Source organism: Procambarus clarkii, chromosome 58 (genome assembly GCF_040958095.1).
Source record: "Procambarus clarkii isolate CNS0578487 chromosome 58, FALCON_Pclarkii_2.0, whole genome shotgun sequence".
Taxonomy (NCBI): Eukaryota; Metazoa; Arthropoda; class Malacostraca; order Decapoda; family Cambaridae; genus Procambarus; species Procambarus clarkii.
The window spans coordinates 22,542,140-22,566,986 of NC_091207.1; the positions used below are offsets into that span (position 1 = coordinate 22,542,140).

At 42.1% G+C, this 24,847-nt stretch overlaps 1 protein-coding gene across 5 annotated transcripts in view; it reads left to right on the plus strand.

Annotated features, from left to right (window-relative positions):
- The first annotated feature begins 4,826 nt into the window (after positions 1-4,826).
- The window catches only part of LOC123767886 (kinetochore protein Spc25), a 31,639-nt gene continuing 11,618 nt past the window's right edge, over positions 4,827-24,847 (plus strand). Inside the window, exons 1-4 of one of the 5 annotated variants that reach the window (XM_045757930.2) lie at positions 4,827-4,949; positions 14,026-14,153; positions 15,456-15,574; positions 19,338-19,532. In XM_045757930.2, coding sequence (XP_045613886.1) covers positions 19,367-19,532 — 166 coding nt within the window. In that variant the 5' untranslated portion in view covers positions 4,827-4,949; positions 14,026-14,153; positions 15,456-15,574; positions 19,338-19,366. The remainder of the gene's footprint in view (positions 4,950-14,025; positions 14,154-15,455; positions 15,575-19,337; positions 19,533-24,847) is intronic. The other 4 variants (XM_045757931.2, XM_045757928.2, XM_045757929.2 and 1 more) reach the window with 4 other exon arrangements.

The window sequence follows — 24,847 nt, forward strand, 5'->3', positions numbered from 1 at the left end:
TGAAGATTAAGCCACCCAAGAGGTGGCACGGGCATGAATAGCCCGTAAGTGGTGGCCCTTTCGAGCCAATACCAGTATCAAAAGATGATACTGGAGATCTGTGGAGGCGCAACTGCACCCTGCGTGACGGGAGATGTCTCCCGGACCAAGTGGTGACCAAATGGTGGAGTTCTCATGTATTGTCAGTGTATATATACCATATTGCCTCAGTGGGATTCATTAGCAGTTAGGATATAATTTCGTGTTGAATAAAGTCTTTATTAATTATTTTGGTGTTTAGCTAATTTCCCCTTTAATTACCTTTGAGTCATTAATTCTTATTTACATGTTAATAATTGTCTTAGAAGTTATACCCCGTGTTCTCCTACCTCCCATTGTGATTAAAATTGTCCCTTGATTCTAAGTAAATTAAACACATGGGACAAAATCCTACTGAAGCGACCATACAGTCATAAATACTCATACTGTAATTGTAATGTAGATGTAGTAATTACTATCTTGCAAAAGAAAAAAGTATGTATGAAATAGGAGAGCTGAGGGCAACATATGATTGTATAATTAGAAAATTGCCTACAGAAAACACTTTACATGTATATTGTGATGGGTCAGTAGCTAGGGATGGGAAGGCAGGATGTGGAGTCTTGATCAGGGAGTACACTGACATCGGCACTGTAGATACTGTTATTGGACGCCGCTTAACTGACAATGTCTCTTCAACGCAGGCTGAACTCCAAGGTGTATTAACAGGATTACAGGAAGTAGTCAAATGTGGTAAAAATGCCTGCTTCTTTATTGACAATAGAGGAGCGTTGAGTCTTTAAATAGCAGACGCCCAGTATACCAGAAATGATCACTGCATTACACAGGAAAGCGGAGGATTTTTTGATGGAGGGGAAAGACATTTGCACAGCGCGATCCGCAGGCGCAGTGTGCGCAGCGCAATGAGGGCCTATATAAAGGGGAGAGGAGAGGTCATGTGTCCACACGGGAGACATCTCCCGTCACGCAGGGTGCAGTCGCGCCTCCACAGATCTCCAGTATCAGACCATCTGGTCACCATTTGGTCCGGGAGACATCTCCCGTCACGCAGGGTGCAATCGCGCCTCCACATATCTCCAGTATCAGCTCTTGATACTGGTAATGGCTCAAAAGGGCCACCACTTACGGGCTATTCATGCCCGTGCCACCTCTTGGGTGGCTTAATCTTCATCAATCAATCTCCAGTATCAGCTCTTGATACTGGTAATAGCTCAAAAGGGCCACCACTTACGGGCTATTCATGCCCGTGCCACCTTTTGGGTGGCTTAATCTTTATCAATCAATCAATCGGTCATGTGTTCTCTCCTGCTCCCGACACGCACCTCTTCGCAAGTTAAAAAGTTATTTTTTATGGAGGCTGACTCCATACAAAACTTCAAGTGTAGATATGATAGAGCCCAGTAGGCTCTAAAGTTAATTCTTATGCAACTTGTAAGGCCTCTGGCCGTACTCCTGCTGACGCATAATATCACACTTCTCCCCTCCCACCTCCCAGGCAAGTTGAATACTGTCTGTGATGCCCTTTCACGCCTACAGGTGCTGCCACCCACGTTCCTCAGGGACGCGGGCCTCGCCGAGAAGCCGTCCGACGTTCCACAACACCTGCCCTGCAACTTTGAGGACCCTGCTCAATTCTCTGCAACCTGCGACCCGTTGTGCCTACCAGGCTAAGTGGGAGGAGTATGTGGAGTACGTCGCGGGGGGGGGGGGGTGGCGACGGGGGGGAACGCCCTTTTCATGCACCCCCCTCGATACTGGCTAACTTCCTACAGTCGTTACTCTCACGAGGTTTGGCGTTCTGCTCGCTGAGTACTTACCTAGCGGCCATTGCCTTCGTCTTCAAGCTACACGGTCGGAAGGACCCCACACGTGAGTTCCTGGTCACCCAACTGCTCAAAGGGGCGCGCAATTCCGCTCGACGGCCCCCCGGTACGGCGTCTTCCCGTGACGAGGCACCTTCTACATCGCCTCCAGCGGGCATTGGGACGAGTATGTAATACGGAACACGAGAAGACCTGCTTCAGGACACTTTTTTCCCTGGCTTTCCACGCATGCCTGCGCCCGGTTGAGGTGGTCTACGCGGCGAAAGATCGACACACGCTCCGGCTGGAACAGTTAACATTTACAAGGACAGGTCTAGAAATACTCCTAGGTTCTTATAAGCATAGTGCGGGTCGCACGCCTACGTTGACTTTGAGGGCGAACCCCTCTAGCAAGCACTGCCCGGTCCGTACCCTTTCCAAATACCTCGTCCTTAGGGGTACGGCCCCGGGGCCCATATTTCAGAATGTCTCCGGCGCCCCTTTGCAAAGGCAAGATTTCTCCCAGACGCTCCGCGTCGCCCTAGCAGCATTAGGACTTCCGCCCAATGACTACGCCCCCCCCCCCACTCATTCCGAATTGGCAGGGCCACGCAATTGTCACTTGATGGGCACGCACCGGAGGCGATCATGGCGGTTGGACGGTGGAGTGACGCTTTTCACTCATACGTCAGGCAAGATTTTAATTTTTTTTTTTAATTTTGCCCCGAGGGGCGAGTTTATTGGGCAGCGCCACTCATCTTGCGAGTGGACACACCGCCATAGTGACAGTATTGGGCAGCGCCACTCATCCTGTGAGTGGACACACCGCCATAGTGACAGTATTGGGCAGCGCCACTCATCCTGTGAGTGGACACACCGCCATATCAGAATGCACAACACTCCCAAATAAGAAGAAAACCCGCTGGGTTGTTCATCCTGTCACTTGTACCCAGACACAGCTGGGACTTGCTTAACTGTCTCAAGTGAACAGCTCCTCAAACAAGAAGATTAACATCTATCAACCCTTAAAAGCTTACGTTATCTTGCGGGTGCAAAATGGGGAAATCTTTTAAGAACAGTATCAATATTTGACAAATAGTGTTTTCCTAACTCAAACAAAGTGGGGTTTATTATTCTACACATATTCCTAATGTCTCTCAGGTGTTCACATTCACGTAGATAGTGGCCAAGGCGGTGTCCATCACACTCACCACAGATTCTGCAACTTCGCTGATCAACTGTTGTTTCCATTCCAAATCTCCATGGATATTTGTATCCAAGACGGATTCTCGCTATTACTGGTCAGGCAAGATGTCATCACTCTTCCATGCTGAAGCCCTGCCGCGGCCAGCGGGCACTCTCCCTTCGGGGGGGGGGGGGGGGTCCGGCCTGCTGGCCTTGCGGAGTGGGGGTGCATATTGCCCTCTATGTGTATTCTGCATTTACTGGTTAATTTACGAATTTACATTATGTATTGGAATGGGTCATTATTATCTGTCACGTGTTAGGCCAATATATGCTACTCTAAATGCCCTGGTTCTCCAGAAAAAATATGTTAGACACTTGCCTTACTTTTACTTATAGATAATAAGTATTCGGTGTTCTGCAGATCTTGATTTATTTAGTTCACGGCTATAAGCATATATGTATTAATGTTATTAAGTAGTTGTAATGTACTCAAAGTTATACATGTACATGTTACGCAGTTGTAAAATATACAAGTTATAGCCGCTTCATTAACATGGTCTGCAGAAAATATTTACTTGTTCTACTAATAAATAAATAGGCCCCCCATGCTGTTGGTGTCTTTTTCCTCCGTGATCAGAAATATTGTGATAGAGTGTGGAGAGAATGTTAAGAAATTAGAACAAACTGGGTATAAAGTAAGATTCATGTGGATTCCTTCACATGTGGGAATACTGTTGAATGAGGTAGTTGATGACATAGCGAAGAGAGCCACGGAAAAAACTCTTGTTGATGTTGTATGTCAGATAACCTTGAAACAAATAAAAACAAGAATGAAGATGATTCAAGACGGTGAAGAAATGATAAAGAGAATGGCAATGGTGGACAGTAGTAACACACTTAAGAATTATTCAGTAATAAATACAAACTCGTTCTTCATCTCACCTATGGTAGAGGAAAGTCTACGTGGAAGGATTCAATTTATATGAAATTAAGATTAGGATACAAATATATCTGGCAATACGGTGTTGATGTCAGTGAAAAAGATATAGGAGTGTAAATTATGTAATATGCGCATGCCGCACGCCCACACCTTAGAACATTATGTATTAGTGTCAACTTATTGATAACTATAGAAATAAGGAAATAAGTAGTATACCACATAAAATTGTTTGGATGTGTGATAATGGTATGATAGACAGTATACATAGGAGCTACAAGAATTTTGGCCTAAGAGTGTAACAATTATATGCTGTGCTTACTATATTAACCTGCCGATAGACCACTGGAACATTATCTAACACAGTGCACAGTTACAAATCCATTAAGATTTCAACTTAGATTCAACAGAGCAGAAGAAGTTGTTAAACACATATGGCAAAATCTTACTGAAGCGACCATACGAGTAATAAATACTCATACTCCGCCCAAGTAAAACAGAAACAAGCAACACTTAGAAGGCCAGCCAGAGGCTTGGGGCCCGCGCAGGAATATCCCTGCAAAAAAAAATATGCCTATATAAATTAATTATACACATAATTGTATCACAGTATTGCGCATTATTAAAAACTGGCAATGAGCGCGGTTAGTGACAAAATACGGTGTATGTGTGAGTTTAGCTTCGTCTATTATGGCTGTTTAAACACACAAATGTATGCGCTCATTTAGAAACAATCGCACACGCAATTACCCAACACACACACACACAAAAAATGAGGTTTACAAAAATGGCCTCACAGTTTAAAATATCTTTAACGAATATTTATATATTTAAACATGAATCCGGATTTTAGTGCGACCGAACGGCACCTCCCTGACGACGCTGATTGGTTGCCATCTGTTTACAAATTTGAGCCCAGCTGAAGTTGAATGTAGTTCTCGTGTAAGCAAGCATTCGCTGGGGAGAGGAATACACTGCCTCAGGTACTTCCTTATTGTGCTTGACAAGTGTGTGTGAGCTTTTATAGACGAGAGTAGCACGTTATGGTGCCGGGGTAAGACTGTGGCGGCAGGGAAGGAGACGCGGTTTATGGTTTGGGGTCATGAGTCTTTTTGGCCCCAAGCTAAGTGCTTTTTTCTGACATTTTACTAGTACTGGGACTTGAAGCCTGGTCACATGAATAGCTGAAGTTAAGCTACGTTTTAGTTGTTATATATATACTACTTTTGGATGCTGTGGTGCAGTGTAAACACGTTTGATTAGTGTACTGTAGTTTGAGTGTTGCTTGGCTGTTGGTTTCACCTTATCAGGTGCCTAATCTAATTAACCTAGGCTTAGTAATGAGTCACAATATCGTGTCTGAAGAGCTGTCACTCGAGGCCTAATGTCGTATAGTGCATTGACCATTGGAATATTTAAGCACCAACATAACACATTAGATTAAGGTTGCACATGTTTCTTTTGTTAGTAAAAGGAAAATTTACAGTACTTTCTTGCATGGTGCATGCAAAACATTTTGGGCAACCTAGTAAATGGTTTTTAATGATAAAAGTTATTGATACAGGGGCTGACTAATTTATTACAAATGTAAGGTTTCAATGAGGCCTATGGGCATGTACCTCAAAGTTTTTGCCATTGTCTGGTTTGCATTCCACCCTACAGGAAGTAGCTGGTATTGAATGTTTTATAGCTACTCTGCTGCTTATAATTGGAATTTACATACTTGTAGTGTTTGAGTTTATTTTGAGTAAAAACAAGTAACTTGCAGCTAGTAGGCTTAGATTTATAGTTTTTCATTCTGTTAAGGATTGATTTATTCTGAGCACTAGTGGTGTACTGTACCAGTTAGACAGTGCATGATATGTGATAGAGATGACTTTTCACCAGATATTGTATGAACATACTTTTGCTGAAGACTGAGATTGAGAACTGGAGAGTTGTAAAGTAATATAGTGTTAATGAGTGTGTGTACAGCCAAAGGAAGATTTACTTGTGTATACAAAATGATTACACAAAGGTGCAAGTGGTTTCAGTGGAGAGACAACTGGCAAACCTATCATATGAAAAATTAAGGCAGGACCTGATTTACAATATTTAGTGGGCAACCTTAAACACAGAAAACAGGCATCTTGCTGTCATTATTATTCAATAGTTTTGATTTACCAGAAATATTAGGCTATATTCCTGAGCTGTCTGTAGAATACTGTATTTTTAAAGGTACGGTATATTAAAATTCCTCTGCATGTTATAGTGTGATCAGATGCAGGCAATGACCCCAACACCAAGGAACCAGATCTTATGACGTGGATGAATATTATACATTTTTAATTAAATATAAAACAAAAAAGTCGCAATGTAGGGCAGAAAACAGGAGATGCTTTTTCATCCAGAGTTTTAAAACCATAGAGTTGCCTACCCACCAAAGATGTATATATCAAGACATTACTTCAATTCAAAATCTAGGAACAGGAATATTGGGTGACCTATGACAAGGCACCGGCTTCCTTCTAGTGAGGCCATTAGAGATAGCGGCCCTCGAGTAAGTTCAGGTGAAAATATATTTACCTGGCTGACCACTACTGGTGAGATGACCAATATTTTTGGACAGGGCCAAAATGTTTTCCACCTAAATATTTTGGTTACTATCTAGGTCGTTAGACATTTTTAAGATAGCTTCATGCTCACAGTGTACCGGAATGAATGCTGTACATGTAATGCCCATTAACCAAAAATTATGCTATTTGTAGTTTCATTGTATATCTAAGTGACTGAATGCCCTGGTGTCAGTTTCCAGATGGTGAGACATATTACCAATTTGTAAGGGAATTTTGCCATTATAATGTGTGTTATGATCTATATTATCACTCTCATTTCTATACTATTAGGCGACACTCCTAGAATAACATTGTACCTAGTTCCTAGAAGTTCGAATCTGTGAGTGTCCGGAGAATAGCATCAAGGGGGTGTCATAGACAGATGTGAGGTATCCTGGTATCTGGTGACTCATTTCTTGGGAACTACACATGTCAAAATCTGACATTACCTTACCTTGAAGTTACCTTGAAGTGTTTCCGGGGCTTAGCGTCCCTGCGGTTTGGTCGTTGACCAGGCCTCCTTGTTGCTGGACTGGTCAACCAGGCTGTTTGATGCGGTTGCTCGCAGCCTGACATATGAATCGCAGTCTGGTTGATCAGGTATCTTTTGGAGGTGCTTATCCAGTTCTCTCTTGAATACTGAGAGGGGTTGGCCAGTTATGCCCCTTATGTGTAGTGGAAGCGTGTGTTACGGCCCTACTGGGACGCAACCGGGTTCTTCTCTGATGGTGGTAGAGTTTGGGAATCCGGCCCCAAGTTAGTAGAGGCTTTCAAGGGATGTGTTCCGTAACGCAAGTTGAATTAAAGGGGGAAGGATACAAATGTTCCAGTTTTTCTGATATATTTACTACCACCATATATAAATAAATAACAGTTGCACGCGGGGATTATTACTACACTTGTGTACAGTTGCGTCTTCCTCCGAAGACACTGGATGCTCAACGAGGCTCACTCTGGGTAGCCCTGGTTCCTTCATCCGTGGCCCACGATGAATCCACTATGACTATGACGAATCTACCCTGGCCACAGGCCAGCCAAATCACAGTCCCACTGGGTGCTTCGTCGTGGAGGCCTTCAACCACAATCCAGCCCGTAGCTGGCAGGTACCGATCAGCTCCGCTGTATAGGCCACTCCACGACCGATACTTAGGGTTGCGAGCCCTAGCCAGGAACCTCGTGTGACTCGCTGGTCACTCTCCTCATACAGCACCCCAGTGGGTGGTCTCTTCCACCAGCCAACCCCGGATAAGGCGATTCCCGACACTGCCACGCTTCAGGCAGGCTATTACTCTCAACAGAGTTCGTCCGGGGGTGACTCACAGCTTCTTCAAAGCAGACTGGTGAAGAGGCCTTGGCTGCCTTGGGTAGACTGGTCCATCGTCCAACACAGCAGTCCCAGGTCGACTCTGCAATCAGATACGTCATTAATACTGGGACGCTCTAGGGAACCTCACTTACAAGCTTAGACAGAAACGTCCACTTCTTCACTCCATAGATGGCGTTGCTGTCTAGGCGCCACCTCACCAGAGGTCAGCAGCGGCTACGTCACGAGCTGACTAGGACAGGAATCCAGCACTAATTGCCGGCATCCCCCGTCCTCACTAGATGGCATCGTCTATTTGGAGTGGGTTTCGGGAGCGGACTCACAGATGGCGTTATCGTCACTGCTCCATGCTCCGACGCTGGACTCGGGTCCGTAACAGCGTGTTAAACAGTCTCGGGCCTCTGATGTTGATAGAGTTCTCTCTCAGAGTACCTATTGCACCTCTTCTTTTCAACGGGGGTATTCTGCACATCCTGCCATGCCTCCTGGTCTCATGTAATGTTATTTCTGCATGCAGGTTTGGAACCAGCCCCTCTAATATTTTCCACGTATAAATTATTAGGTATCTCTCCCGCTTGCGTTCAAGGGAATACAGATTTAGGCTCTTTAGTCGGTCCCAGTAGTTTAGATGTTTTATTGAGTGGATTCTAGCAGTAAAGGATCTCTGCATGCTCTCTAGGTCAGCAATTTCTCCAGCATTGAAAGGGGCTGTCATTGTGTAGGATATGTATCAGGGGTAGCAAGGTGTCTGTACTCTTTTGTAGTATTTTCCTATTGGTGAATAATTTTTTGTGGGAGTTTGCCTCTGTAACTCTATTGAACTGCCTCTGCACCAGACCTTTGAAACCTATGTTAATCTACTGGGAGCCAGGACCAGAATCTGGCCTCCCCCCAACCTTATCAACCCAAAACTTAAGAAAAACTCCCCCAGAAAGATAGATGAAATGGAAGGAGCTACTGCCTGAAGAAAGAAATTTTGAGGCAAGCAAGTCTTAAGATTGTTGCCACAGGTGAACAACACTTATGATACACGAGCCAAGTGAACAAACTGAGTAGCCAAGGGGCTACTCAGTTTGGAGACGTGACAGGAAAACTAGGAAGAGGGGAAGGTGTGGCTATGCTGGTGAAAGAACACCTGAAGGTAAGAGTTAATAATTGAAAACCCTCGAGATATTGACATAATGGCATAGCAGGTTTGTAATCAAGATGATAAGCTGATAATTTTCAATGCCTACAGCCCACCAGCAAGCAACACATGGACAAAGGAAGAACTGGATGACAAATGAGAGGGCCTCATAATGGTTATGAGATAGAGATTATGGTAAGAGTTGACAAAGATAAATTCCGATTGTTGGTACTGGGGGACTTCAGCTTTAAGACAATAGATTGTGAGGCCTACGAGGCAAGAACAGGACATTTGGACAGGCAGATTTGTAAACCTCATCTTGGAGACATTCATGTATCAACACGTCAAGCAGGCCACAAGAATGAGGGAAGGGGATGTTCCATCGGTACTGGATCTAGTATTCGCCAGGAAAGAAGAGGTATTTGACATCCAGTACCCTCCTCCCTTGGGGAAGAGCGATCACGTCCTCATGGACATTAAATATGCTATGCGATATATTCTAGTAGAGAATGAGGACATTGAAACAGTTGTTAAACTTGATTTCAAGAGAGGACGCTATGGGGAACTTTATAATTTTGTTTTCATGGTTATAATTGGACAGACTTGTTGCTTGGCAAGGGAGTAAGTGAGATGTATGCCAAATTTTGCGAAATATACGATGAGGGCACACAATCATTCATACTAAAACAGACATGCAGACCTGGGAAACAGGGTTGGTTCAACAGAAATTGCAAGAGGTCAGAGATCAAAAGACACAAGCATGGAATCATTATAGGAAGAGGCCAAACCCCTAAACATACCAGTGATACAAAGATGCAAGAAACAACTACACATCAGTAAGGAGAGAGGCAGAGAGGAACTTTGTGAATGGTGTGACAGACAGATGTAAATCAGATCCGGGCCTTTTCTATAAATTCATTAAAAGCAAGCGGCAGGTAAAGGATAATATTCAGAGGTTGAAAATGGGGGACAGATACACAAAAAATGAAAAGGAAATGTACTCACCTAATTGTACTCGCCTAATTGTGCTTGCGGGGGTTGAGCTTTGGCTCTTTGGTCCCGCCTCTCAACTGTCAATCAACTGGTGTACAGATTCCTGAGCCTACTCGGCTCTATCATATCTACATTTAAAACTGTGTATGGAGTCAGCCTCCACCACATCATTTCCTAGTGCATTCCATTTATTAACTACTCTGACACTGAAAAAATTCTTTCTAACGTCTCTGTGGCTCATCTGGGTACTAAGTTTCCACCTGTGTCCCCTTGTTCGTGTCCCACCCGTGCTGAAGAGTTTGTCTTTGTCCACCCTGTCAATTCCCCTGAGAATTTTGTAGGTGGTTATCATGTCTCCCCTTACTCTTCTGTTTTCCAGGGATGTGAGGTTCAGCTCCTTTAGCCTTTCCTCGTAGCTCAATCCTCTCAGTTCCGGGATGAGCCTGGTGGCATACCGCTGAATCTTCTCTAACTTTGTCTTGTGTTTAACTAGGTATGGACTCCAGGCTGGAGCTGCATACTCCAGGATTGGTCTTACATAAGTGGTATACAGGGTTCTGAAAGATTCCTTACACAAGTTTCTAAAGGCAGTTCTTATGTTGGCCAGTCTAGCATATGCCGCTGATGATATTCTTTTGATGTGGGCCTCTGGGGACAGGTTCGGTGTGATATCAACCCCCAGGTCTTTCTCTCTATTTGACTGTTGCAGGATTTCCCCTCCCAGATGATACCTTGTGTTCAGCCTAATGTGTGAAACATTAAATGAAAAGTTCCAAGGTGTGTTTGTACAAGATGAGATTTTCAGAGAACCAGACACAATAAGAATTCCAGAGAACAGCATAGAGCACATAGACAAAGAAAAACTAATTAATCTAAGTACTGTAGATTAATTTAATCTAACTAAAATTACTGTACAATAACTTCACAAATTCATCTTTGACTGCTGTGTGTTAAGACTTCACTGTCTGAGAATCCTTGGATTTCAGATATGATCACATTTGTATCTAAGCCTGTTTAATATTTTCATTGGCCTTGGTAAAAATAAAAACGCTCTTGCTTCATTTATAATATGGATACAAACTTCCAACATCAGGATCTTTAATTTGAAGCATATTTAATGAAATGATTATTGTTTGTCATAAGGGATTTGTATTATGTAGTTTTTGGTGTAGTGTCATCCTGTTTACCTCTCGCTAGAGACAAAGTGAAACAATTGCTCCTGGATCTAAGTAAGAACAAAGCAGTTGGCCTAGATGGAGTTTCACCATGGGTTCTGAGAGAATGTGCACCCGAGGTCAGCATTCCACTTCAGCTGATTTTTCAGACATCCATGTGTACAGGAGTCGTAGCAGATGTGTGGAAAAAGGCTAACATAGTTCCAATCTACAAAAGTGGCAGCAGGGAAGATCCCCTCAATTATAGACCTGTATCATTGACAAGTGTAATAGTCAAAATATTGGAAAAAATAATAAACTAAATGGGTAGAACACCTGGAGAGAAATGATATAATATCACAGACAGTATGGTTTTTGATCTGGAAGATCCTGTGTATCGAATTTACTCAGTTTCTACGATCGACCCACAGAGATTTTACAGGAAAGAGATGGTTGGGTTGACTGCATCTATCTGGACCTAAAAAAGGCTTTCGACAGAGTTCCCCATAAGAGGTTGTTCTGGAAACTGGAAAATATTGGAGGGGTGACAGGTAAGTTTCTAACATGGGTGAAAATTTTTCTGACTGATAGAAAAATCAGGGTGGTGGGCAGATCAGAGGCAAGGCAATGTATCGGACTGGAGAAATGTTACAAGTAGAGTACTACAGGGTTCAATTCTTGCACCGGCGATGTTCATATTCTATATAAATGATCTACCAGATGGAATACAGAATTACAGTATATAAATATGTTTGCTGATGATGCCAAGATAATAGGAAGGATATGAAACTTAGATGATTGTCATGCCCTTCAAGAAGACTTGGACAAAATAACTGTATGGAGCACCACTTGCCAAATGGAATTGTGAATAAATGCCATGTTATGGAATGTGGAATAGAACAAAGACCCCACACAACCTATAAATTATGAGAAATCTATGATGCCTAAGAAATATAAGAAAATTCACTTTCGCAAACAGAGTGGTAGACGGTTGGAACAAGTTAGGTGAGAAGGTGGTGGAGGTCAAAACCGTCAGTAGTTTGAAAGCGTTATACGACAAAGAGTGCTGGGAAGATGGGACACCACGAGCGTAGCTCTTATCCTGTAACTACATTTAGGTAATTACACACTTAGGTAATTACTAGACTGCCACCAAATGGGGGGCCCAGGTCACTTGGGGTCTTGACCAACCCTCTACCTCACTCACTTGCATGATACTAGTCAAAGGTTCAAATATCTGTTATATCCTCAGTGCTGCTCTTCTTTCAACTAAGTGACATTAGTTATCCCTGGAATAGTACTGTAGTTATCTTGAGGTTATCTTGAGATGATTTCGGGGCTTTAGTGTCCCCGCGGCCCGGTCCTCGACCAGGCCTCCACCCACAGGAAGCAGCCCGTGACAGCTGACTAACACCCAGGTACCTATTTTACTGCTAGGTAACAGGGGCATAGGGTGAAAGAAACTCTGCTCAATGTTTCTCGCCGGCGCCTGGGATCGAACCCAGGACCACAGGATCACAAGTCTAGTGTGCTGTCCGCTCGGCCGACCGGCACCCGTTCATAAGGGGCTTAGTTCATAAGGGGCTATTGCATTTTGTTCCATTTCTATTTAACAATTGTGTTTAGTTCCACCCATATTGTGTCTTCTCCCTCTACTATTTTGCTCCAGCTGCATACAAGGGTTACTTTACTAGTAGCTGGCTTGCATTTCCCTCTCTACCAGAGATGCCGGCTCTGAGGCGTTTGGGTTCATGCATTGTGAATTGACTCCTTTTGAGTCATTTCGTTTCCAGGTAATGATTCCTGTGCTTTTTGGTGCCAGGTGCTTTGCCTGGGTGTGCTGAGGTCATGTAAGTAATTCTTTTTTGTTTGTAGTTTCATGCAACTTATTCACTGGGCAAATGAGATCAGGGTTCGAAGTGAAATTTGTTGACATACTTCTTGCCTGCCATTCATGCTGCATCCATCACACATTCTGATAGGTACATGTGTCATTTCACCCCCAAGTGTGTATAATCTGTCGGTGTGGAATCTCAATGTTGACTGAGCCACCCTCTCCTGTGGTGGCCTGTTAGACTACATCCTCACTGCATGGTTGAGCCCTGTGTTATTGACTGCTGCAGACCTTGTCCGGTGTAAATGATGTACTGCCTTTACCTTGACCGATGTAAATGATGTACTGCCAATCCTCTCCTCTTTTATGGGGAGGTTTATGAATGTATTGTCTTGAACACTGGTGCAAAGTTCTGCTTCTGTGTGACTATTGACCTGCTGCTGCTTCCAGCATTTGTTTACTTGGCCTAGCTCATTGGTTTGAGCTCTTAAACATCCTTCAGGTTAAGAACCCAGAGGAGTAGACATGAAGTAGGCATATAAGGGGCTGGCTGAAGTGGTTTTAGGGTCTGCCTTTTCTGGGAACTTAACAGTAGGCTCTGGAGCCAGATATTCTTTCTATCATCCCTTTGATTTGTCTAGGGTGATTTGTCTAGGGTTTAGGGTGCTTCTTTGGGGTAGAGGCCTGGTTGAGGACCGGGCCGCGGGGACACTAAAGCCCCGAAATCATCTCAAGATAACCTCAAGATAAGGTGCATCGTACTGTCCTGTGGCTGCTTTTCAGTGCTATTTAAATGCTATTAACGCTATTGGGTCACAGGCTTTATCAACTCGGGTGTCTCATGTTCCTAGTTACAAGACCAGTTTCTCTTGGGTTTCTGAAAGTTGGTTAAATTTAGCCAAATAACTCGCTGCTAATTTCCATAATGGTTGCTTATTTGCTTCCTTGATGGCTTTCTTTACCAATACTGTACAATATGTCCATTGCTAATACTGGTACCTGTATTCTTTTTGAGGCTTTTCGTGATTCAACAGGGTGTCGGCTTCTCTCTACAGTACCTGGTGGCTGTACCACGATCTCACTGTGCCTGTGTTGAATTGGTGTTTAGTGCTCAGCTGATGCCACTTTACCCAGGGCCTTGCTCTCCTGCCATCTCCCACAGGTAAGCCCCCCTTCACTTCATTTAGTAAAGTAATCTTCCTTTGCCAAGATGCCCTTGGGAGTAAGCTACAAGTTGCTACTGTGGGAGGCATCCCTCGAGTCCAGATACCAAAACAAGACACCCACGTTCAGTGACGTTCTTGGGAACCCACCCACGTTCTTGGAAACTACTGACTGGTGAGGTCTGATATTAATATGTGAGATGGCATTGTGTTTGACATGTTTTGATTGCCTTTTCAATTGATTTTGAGATTCACAGATTTCTTACTAAGTAGGTTCATATGGGGCTGACCCCAACTGAGTTAAGTTAAATCTGAGTGTACCGAAGTTCTCATGATACATTACGTAAACTAATATTTATTGTTTTATCGCAACCAATATAGTTCATAGTTCCACTTTCATTAATACAGTAACAGACAATACATTATGGTAGGTAGCATCCAAAAAATTAAAACCTGAACTAGAAGAAATGATAACTAATCATAGTTTAGTTTAAAATTGTCTTGATCACACTCGGATTGGAGCAATACAGTACTGTACTTTTTAGTACAGTAACATTGTACTGTACACATTAGAACTGAAGAACTTTAATACTGTATGTATTTGACATAATAAGTATGAAATGTGCCAATTAGCAGCCTAACTTAAATTTAATCTAATTAGATTAATTTAATGTTAACTAAAATTACTGTACAATAACTAAACAAATTCAGCTTTGACTGCTGTGTGTTAAAGCTTCACTGTCTGAGAATCCTTGGATTTCAGATATCATCAAATTTGTATCTATTTAAGCCTGTTTCATTTTTTCATTGACCTTGGTAAAAACAAAAAGGCTTTTTGTTCCATTTATAATATGGATATAAACTTCCAACATCAGGATCGTTAGTTTGAAGCATATTTAATCACATGATTATTGTTTGCCATAAGGGATTTGTATTATGTAGTTTTTGGTGTAGTGTCATCCTTGTCATCCAGTTTACCTTCCTGTCATGTTACCAATAATGTCCTGAACAATCTTACCTGCAGTCATCATGTGATATCCCAGGTCATTAGCACCTTCAGGGTGATTGCTGCTAATTGTGAATGCCTTATTATCGCTGAGAACCACCCTGACCTACAGGAACCAGAACCAGAATCTGGCTCTTGTGATGTGGTGAGGGGAACCCTGGGATTCTCAGATTCTACCCAAAACAAAGAAAAATCCTCCAGAATTGATAGGCACGACAAACCAAGTGTCTGGTTGAAATAAGACAGTTGTTTCCATGGGGGTAATTACCCTAACTGTGATGTGTTTAACCTCCAGAGGATGTCCCAGGTCACCTGTTGTTCCAGCCTGCTGCCCATCTCACCTGGTGCCTGTCTTTGTTATACAACTCTGCTGAATCTTCCCGTTGCTTCACAGTTTAGGCTAAGTGGTGTTGGGTATGTCTACCTGTTGTTGGTTCCAGGAATCAATGTTCCTGTGCCTCCTGGTTGGTGGTCTTGTCAACCAGGCTATTGGATGCAGCTACTTGCAGCCTGACAATGAATCACAACCTTTCTGGGGGGAGCCCCTTCGGCTCCCCAGAGCTATCCGGCTGATACGGATGTACAGTATAAGCTTTGGGCATGAGTCAATGTACATGGAGTTCTAGGCGTACCGGGGACCACGAGCCAGAACCTGATCCCCCTCAGAGAAATGCGAGGAGCTATGGCCTATAGACACACCTTATATACGATTTAGAAGTACTCTATATCTGCCATCGACCGGGTCGGGCATCCAGAAAGATAGGCGCCCCGATGCCCTCCCCCCCATTCTGGCGAAGAAATGCTACCCAATGCCGAACGAGAGGCTAGAAATCTCCACGGAGAAAAATGATCAAACGAGCATGACGTCGTCTCAATACCAACGTGCCGACGTCTGTGCCCCCCCCCTGTCCTCCCCTGGAGGTGGAAGGAAAAGCCCCAGACCCCCCGCCGGCTACCCGAGCCTGTCAGTTCTTAGGCTGGATGTCAAAAACATACAAAAAGAACTGCTGACCGGAGGGAGGGAGGGAGGGGTGCCGGGGAGCCTCCGGGTCTCGCCCAGAATATGATGTTTCATTACATTCAACGCTGGTTTTCTAGGAGCCCCCCCCCCTTCGGCTCCCCGGAGCTAACTACCCAAAGACAATGATAAAAGAGGGAAAATCCATATCAGCTGGATAACTCCGGGGAGCTTCCAGGTCTCGCCCAGAAAATGGCGTTTCATTACTTCAACACTGGTTTTTTTTATTGGTTATGCTCTGGAGGCATTCATTAAATTTTCTCTTGAACACTATCAGAGGTCAGTTAATTATGCCCCTTATATGTAGAGGGAGAGTGTTGAAAAATCTTGGGCCCTTGAAGTTGATAGTTATCTCTGTGTACATATTGCACCTCTGCTTTTTAACAGTGCTATTTTGCTCTTCCTGCTATGCCCTCTGGTCTCCTGTGGAATCATTTCCCTGTGCAGATTTGGAACCAATCTCTCTAATATTTTCCTAGTCAAAATTATTATATACATTTCTCGTTTGCACTCTAGAACCGATTTAAAATTTTTAAATACTGGTAGTCCCAATAAGTTGGATGTACTGTATTACCGAGTGGATTTGGGCAGTAAGAGACCTTTGCATGTTCTCCAGGTTAGCAATTTCTTCAGCATTGAATGGGGTTGTTAGAGTGCAATAATACTCCACCCTATAGAGCACTAGTGTCTTAAAAAGTATCATCATTGGTTTGGCATCTCCCGTTTGAAATGTTCTTGGTATCTAACCTGTCATTTTTCTTGTAGTTGAGATAGCTACTTTATTGTGTTCTTAAATAATAAGGTCTTTCGACATGCTTACATCAAACTTTTTTATATTGCTGTCTTTCATGGAGTGATTTGGATGCAATATATATGTGGTTTTTTTTATATTTTTGTTCTTCTATGGGAGTCATTGTTTTTCTTTTTTCCTTTGTGCTTCACATTTGTATTTTGGGCTGCCCATATTGCATATTCCTTGCCTTTTATTTTGCTCTGGTTGTGTGCTAGGGTTACCTTTGATGGTGGTCTGCTTGTGTGCCCCTGACTCCATTAGAGATTCCTATTGTGAGGGGTTCAGGTTCCTCCTCTTCAGGTTGGCTCCTCTTTAAGTTAACTCGCTCCCAGGTAGTACATTAGATTTGATGTCTGCTGAAAGTTCTATTGGTAGGCAGTTGACATAGCTCTGCGCTTTGTTACTAGCGCACTTAGTGCTGTTTCCTGTCTGATTTTTAGAATTTGTTCTTTACCTGACAGTGTGATTAAGTTGCATTAACTTGATTGTTATCTGTGACCACATACACATTCCCTCACTGGATGTTCGTGGTCAGGTTAAGATGTGCGAATTGCCAAGATGTTGTCCTTGCACCTGGCATGTCTGTCAGTTTGCGACTGGTCCAAGTAGTCATTATCCCTTGTTCCTGTGGAACAGGCTTTTACAGACCTTGTCCATCTTTTGTTCATTCAGCTCTTAGAAATGTTTTTGTTGCATCTTCCTCTCAAGTGTGGCTTGCCAGGATTGGTTTTGGATCCTGTTGTGATCAAAACCAGAAACCAGAATTGTACATTTGAAGTGGACCCAAACCTATTTGAGTGTAGGTACAGTTTCTATTGCTGCGCTGTGAGGCTGTGACTTTATCCCGACTGGGAACAAACCATTGTTTCCTTTGGACAAATGACAGCTTTTTTGACTTGTGTACTTCCTCACTATATCCGGGCTTGGCAGCTCCACATCAAGGTGCGCAAGTTGACTTTGGCATTCATTGTGTTATACCACAAAAGTTACACACATTTGGCAGAGATTCTCAGTTCATGGCAGTGCAGGTCTTCTCGGAGCAGTTGTAAGTTGATCTCAGTTTCCTGGTCTGGGGATTCCTTGTCCTCTAGCTAGTCTGCTGCTGCAGTTGTGGATGCTGTTCCCAAGCTGTTTGCTCCACTCCTGTGGAGTGCACTGACGAACTTCTATACCTTTTCACCCGTCTGCTAGCTGGCCAGTTTATAGTCTGCAGGAGTCCCTGCTGTTTGTTAACTTTATTCTCCTCCCCACTATTACTGTTTAGTGTGTGTGGATGAGGGTGCATCATACTGTCGTGTGACTTCATTTGTATGCTGGATGGGCTGTTCAGGTTGAGGCCTTGTTTGTTAACACTTTATCTCTTGATCCATGTTCCAAGGTGATTCGGCTCCCCTGTTCTGATAGACCTCTTAGTAGCTACCAATTTCCATCTTGTTCCCTTCTGTAGGGGTTGTGAAGCCCTGTTCTAGCAGGTCGAGAGCTATGTCAAGCAGTCACTTGTTTTATTGCCCTTCTGGGTGGTTTTGAAAAGAATCTCTTGATCCTCGGGCTTCCCTCCCTTCAAAGATCTCTTGTGATTTTCTAAAGCTTGGCTACACTAGCACTTAAGCTCAGTTGTGGTACTAAGAAGGCCTTCAGAAAAGAGCATTTCATTTCATTCGCCGATTGATTTTTATGAATTTGATAGTATTAGTGCATTATTTTACTGTATTTGAGTATTTTTAAACACTATCACACATTGATAAACAGTTTGACTTGTGTGGTGTGGTCATCAATAAAATACATCAGAAGATGGAGAAACGACGACGTTTCGGTCTGTCCTGGGCCATTATTTATTTTATTTTATTTTATTTTATTTCATTTTATTTTATTTATATATAATATTTACAAGAAGGTCCCTTGGATTTGAGAGAGTATTGTGTTTGTGTTTACAGTCTTGTAAAGCCACTTGTATGCACAGTGTTTTGGGCAGAATGCTGATTATCAAGTCATGTGAAATGTCGTCGTTTTTCTGTCTTGTGATGTGTGGTTTGGTCACCATATCTTCAGCCACTTATTCTGACTCATCATCTGCATTTGTATTTCATTGTCTGAATCATGAACTGTCAGAACACTTGATGAATCAGGAACTGTCATGAACACTTTCACACTACAAGCCACCATTGTCACACTACCAAGCACCAAGATCTCTTATCAGCTGGCAATGCAAAAAAAAAAAAAAAAAAGTAGGAATGAGCAGTAAAACATGTTTCTTGCTAGACATGTAATAAAAATGTTTTAAAGAGCATACTACAGTACTTGTGTATCTAAATTGTATATAAACAGTATGATGGGATTGAAATTAGTTTTAATTTTGTATTTTCTAGGATTCCGAGGAACAAGGCATCTTTGCAAAATGACAGCGCCAGTGGCTGAAATAACCGACTTTGATTCAGAATTGGAGATTTTTCAGCAGAAATGTTTAACAAACAGGAAAACTTTACAGAAGATCCTGTCAAATTTCACCAATGCAGCAGACTCAATCAGCCAATTTCGTCAAAGCCTCAATAAAAAGTCGAAAGGTATTGTAGGCTCTGTTAATACAATATTTTAATTTACCAATTCACATATAGTGCAGGAGTTTACTAGGTATCGATAATTATTGGTCAAATTTTTTTCAAAATTTTGTATGGCAGTAAGTTGTAGCATAATTTTATGTAAAAAAATTTATATTCATTAACACCAATATGCTAAAGCTATTTTGATAAATGTAGATATGTACTGTACCCACATTTTCTGCCATGTTATATTACTATTGTGTATTAAAGGCAGGCACACTGGACTAATTACCCAAGTGTAGTTACAGGATGAGAAGCTAAGCTCGTGGTGTCCTGTCTTCTGAGTACCCTTTGTCGTATAACGCTTTGAGACTACTGATAGTTTTGGCCTCGACCACCACCTCATTTAGCTTGTTCCAACTGTCTACCACTCTGTTTGCAAAAGAAAACTTTCTAATATTTTTTGGCACCTCCGTTTCCTTAACTTGATTTTTTGTCCTCTTGTTCATGTAGTTGCTGGTTTCAGGAATTCCTCTTTGTCAATTTGGTCAATTATTGTTAGTACAGTATTTTGTAAGTGGTGATTATATCACCTCTTTTTCTTCTATCTTCTCGTTTTGGCATGTTTAATGCCTCTGTCTCTCCTCGTAACTCTTGATTTTCAGTTCTGGAAGCCATTTTGTAGCATGCCGTTGCACCTTTTCCAGTTTCTTTATGTGCGTCTTGAGATTTGGGCACCATACAAATGCTGCATATTAAAATTTTGGTTATGAACAAATGTCATGAACAGTTTCTTTAGTATTTTACCATCCATATAATTAAAAGCAAGTCTGAAGTTGGAAAGCGATGCATACGCTCCTCTCGCAATGTTCTTTAGGTGTTTCTCTGGTGACAACTTGCTATCCAAAACCACCCTTAGGTCTCGTTCTTTAGGTGTCTGGAAGGGAGTGTTTTCTGTTCTTCAACAATTGCTACAGGTTCAGTGACGTCCAGAACCAAAGCGCTAAAGCACATTCACTTGTGTCTACACAGGCCTGGGGCCTTACTTCTTTTGGGGAGCTTGCTATCATTGGGTGGCCACAGGGCCTAGAGATATGATTAGTGTGTAATTACCTAAGTGTAGTTACAGGATGAGAACTATGCTTATGGGTGTCCCCATCTTCCAAGCACTGTCATATAATGCTTTGAAATTACTGATGGTTTTGGCCTCCACCACCTTCTCACCTAACTTGCTCCGACCATCTACCACTTTGTTTATGAAAGTGAATTTTCTTATATTTCTTCAGCAGCTTTGTTTAGTTAGATTAAATCTATTACCTCATGTTCTTGAAGTTCCAGTCTCAGGAATTTTTCTCTATCAAGTTTATCAATTCCCGTCACAACAGTACGTAGTGATCATATTGCCTCTCTCTTTCTTCTATCTTCTAGTTTTGGCATATTTAATGTCTCTAATCTCTTCTCGTAGCTCTTATCCTTCAGTTCTGGGAGCCATTTAGTAGCATGTCTTTGCACCTTTTCCAGTTTGTTGATGTGCTTTTAAGATATTGGCACCATACAACTGCTGCATATTCCAGCTTTGGTCTAACTAAAAATGTGAACAATTTCTTTAGTATTTTGCCATCCATGTATTTAAAAGCAATTCTGAAGTTAGAAAGTGTAGCATAGGCTCCTTGCACAATGTTCTTTATGTGGTCCTCAAGTGATAATTTCCTGTCTAGAACCACCCCCTAGATCTCTTTCTTTATCAGAATTCTTTAAAGTTTAATCACATAATTTATAAGTTGTGTGAGGTCTATGTTCTCCTATTCCACATTCCATAACATGGCATTTATTCACATTAAATTCCATTTGTCAAATGGTGCTTCATACACTTATTTTGTCCAGGTCTTCTTGAAGGGCATGACAATCATCTAAGTTCCTTATCTTCCCTATTATCTTAGCATCATCAGCAAACATGTTCATATAATTCTGTATTCCATCTGGTAGATCATTTATGTAGACAATGAACATTACCTGTGCAAGAACTGAACCTTGTGGTACTCCACTCGTGACATTTCTCCAGCCCGATACATTCTCTGATTACTGTCTTCATTTTTCTGTCGGTTAGAAAATTTTTCATTCATTTTATTTTATTTTATTTTATTTATATATACTGTACAAGAGTTGTCACATTCTTATACAGCCACTAGTACGCGTAGCATTTTGGGCAAGTCCTTAATCCTATGTTCCCTGTAATACGACCCCTGCGAAGAATCATTTTAACATTGAGGTACCCATTTTACTGTTGAGTTAAACAGAGGCTACAGTTGAGGATTTGCACCCAGTAAATCCTCCCCGGCCAGGATACGAACCCAGGACAAAGCGCTCGCTGAATGCCAGGCGAGTGTCTTGCCACTATCTTGAGGTCATCTTGATATGATTTCGGGGCATGGTGTCCCCGCGGCCCGGTCCTCGACCAGGCCTCCACCCCCAGGAAGCAGCCAGTAACAGCTGTCTAACTCCCAGGTACCTATTTACTGCTAGGTAATGGGCATCAGGGTGAAAGAAACATTTTGCCCATTTGTCTCTGCCTTCACCGGGAATCGAACCCGGAACCTCAGGACTACGAATCCGAAGCGCTGTCCACCCATCTGTCATTTACTTCAGTTACTACGCCACGGAGACTATAAACTTTGTCACTCTTTGTCACTAAAAGCCTACTTGTCACTCATCCAATATGTTCCAGGTTCTAGAACAACCTCTTAAGTGGATCTCTGGTCGAAAGCCTTTTTTTTAGGTCCAGATAGATGCAGTCAACCCAACCATCTCTTTCCTGTAAAGTCTCGGTGGCTTGATCATAGAAACTGAGTAAATTTGTTATGCAGGATCTTCCAGACCGAAAACTACACAGTACTGTCTGTCTTATTATATAGTTTTTCTCCAGGTGTTCTACCCATTTAGTTTTAATTATTTTTCCAATATTTTGACTATTACACTTGTCAATGAGATAAGTCTATAATTGAGGGAGTCTTCCCTGCTGCCTCTTTTGTAGATTGGAACTGTTAGCATAATTCCATACATCTATTAGTACAAAGGGCGGCCTTAAAAATCAGTTGAAGTGGAATGCTGAGCTTGGGTGCACATTCTCTCAGAACCCATGGTGAAACTCCACCTGGGCCAACTGCTTTGTTCTTATTTAGCTCCTTGAGCATTTTTCCACTTCGTTTCTGGATACCTCTGTGTGATCTATGTTGTTCTGTGGTATTCTGTGTGTGTTTGGTTCTCTGAAGATTTAATTTTGTACAAACACACTTTGGAACTTTTTGTTTAATGTTTCACACATTTTCTTTTCATTTCCCTGAATCTGTATCCCATTTTCAACCTCTGAATATTATCATTTATCTGCAATTTTTTTGTTTATGAATTTATAGAATAGGCCTGGTTCTGTTTTACATTTGTCCGCTATCCCTTTCTCAAAATTTGTTTCGGCCTCTCTCCTCACTGCTGTGTAGCTGTTTCTTGCATCTTTGCATCGCTGGTATGTTTAGGGGTTTGGCCTCTTCCTGTATTGATTCCATTTTGGACTCTTTGGTCTCTGGCCCTCTTGCATTTTCTGTTGAACCAATGCTGTTTTCTAGTTCTACATCTCTGCTTTAGTATAAATTTTGTTGTGCCTTTATCATATATTTCACAAAACTTGACATACATCTCATTTACTTCCTTGCCTAACAGCAAGTCTTTCCTTTCAAATTCCTTAAAGACATTTCTAAGCTCCCCATAATGTCCTCTCCTGAAATCAGGGTTTTCAACTGCTTCAACTTCCTTTTCTTCCAGATTATAATATAATGCATTACATACGGTATTCTCAAATGGACATGGTCACTTTTACCCAAAGGAGGTAGGTACTGAATGTCAAATATTTCTTCCTCTTCTCTGGTAAATATCAAATCCAACATGGAGGGAACATCCCCTTCATCCTCGTAGCTTGTTTAACGAGTTGATACATGAATGTTTCCGGGATGAGGTTTACGAATCTACAGGTCTAAACCTTCTCTGTTCTAGCTTCATATGTCTCCTAGCCTATGGATTTGAAGTTGAAGTCTCCAACTACTAACATTCGTGATCTATCTTTATCTGCTACTGCTATAATGTCTCATTATTGTTATAAGACCCTCTCGTTTATTATCCAACTCTTCCTTTGTCTATGTGTTGCATGGTGGTGGACTATGTGCATTTATGATTATTAGTTTTTCATCCCGATTGCAGATCTCCAGTGCTACTATGTCAACTTCTCGTGGATTGGCAATCATTATTTAGTTTACCTTTAGGTGTTCTTTTACCAGCACAGCAACACTACCTCCTTTCCTAATTTTTCTGACCCGTCTTCAGACTGAATAGTCCCTTGGGAATATGACCTCATTTAAAATATCGCCTTCAAGTTTCGTCTCCGTGAGTGCTACAATGTTTGGTGTCTGCAGCTGTATTACATCACTTGACTCCAGTATCTTTGATCTCACTCCATCTATACAACATTTATTATAATAATTATAATAATAATAATAATTAATAATTATCACTCTTCCTTCTGCTTGGTCTTGAAGGAAATGGCCTCGGGTGAAAGGGGGCTGTGACTATCTCATTCTGGAACCTGTAGGTATGGGACTGGGACGTCCACCTCCTGGGGCTCATGCGGCCCAGGCCCTGCTTCAGGAGGCTGGAGTCATTCTTGCTCTTGTTGAGATGGTTGATATTAGTGTATACAACTTTTATGAACATGTTCCCCCCTCACATTATTTTTTACTCTTAAATATTCAATATTTTTCACTCTTAAATATTCACTCTTGTGGGAACTGACCTGTGAGATTTATATTTATTTAATTTATATGAATTTATATTTACGTTAATTTATATACTTCGATAGCAATTTGTATAATGTTAAGTGGACTGTATTTCTGCAATAATCTCATAATCTCACAAATCGATCCTCTACACATTAGGGGGGGTTTATATTACACATATGCAGCCAATCAAATTACAGTAATAGCTACATACATTGATGAGGTTCCTTCTCTTATAGTACAGCAGGTTAGTCCACCAGGTATAACTAGAGTGTAGACACCAAATTATCCTCTTTGAGGTAGCTTCTATCACCCAGTAACTGGTGCACATAATCTTGCATCCTCGTCTTGACCTGTCAAAAGTGCGCTAGCTGTGAAGCCAGAATCCTATATATGACAAGCTATATCAGAGAAAACACTACATGGAACATGAGGACCTGGCTTAATTACCTTTAGTTTGAGGCTTCCATGTGATCTAACCGGATAACCCTACCCAATGACATTAATGGCCACTAATGATAG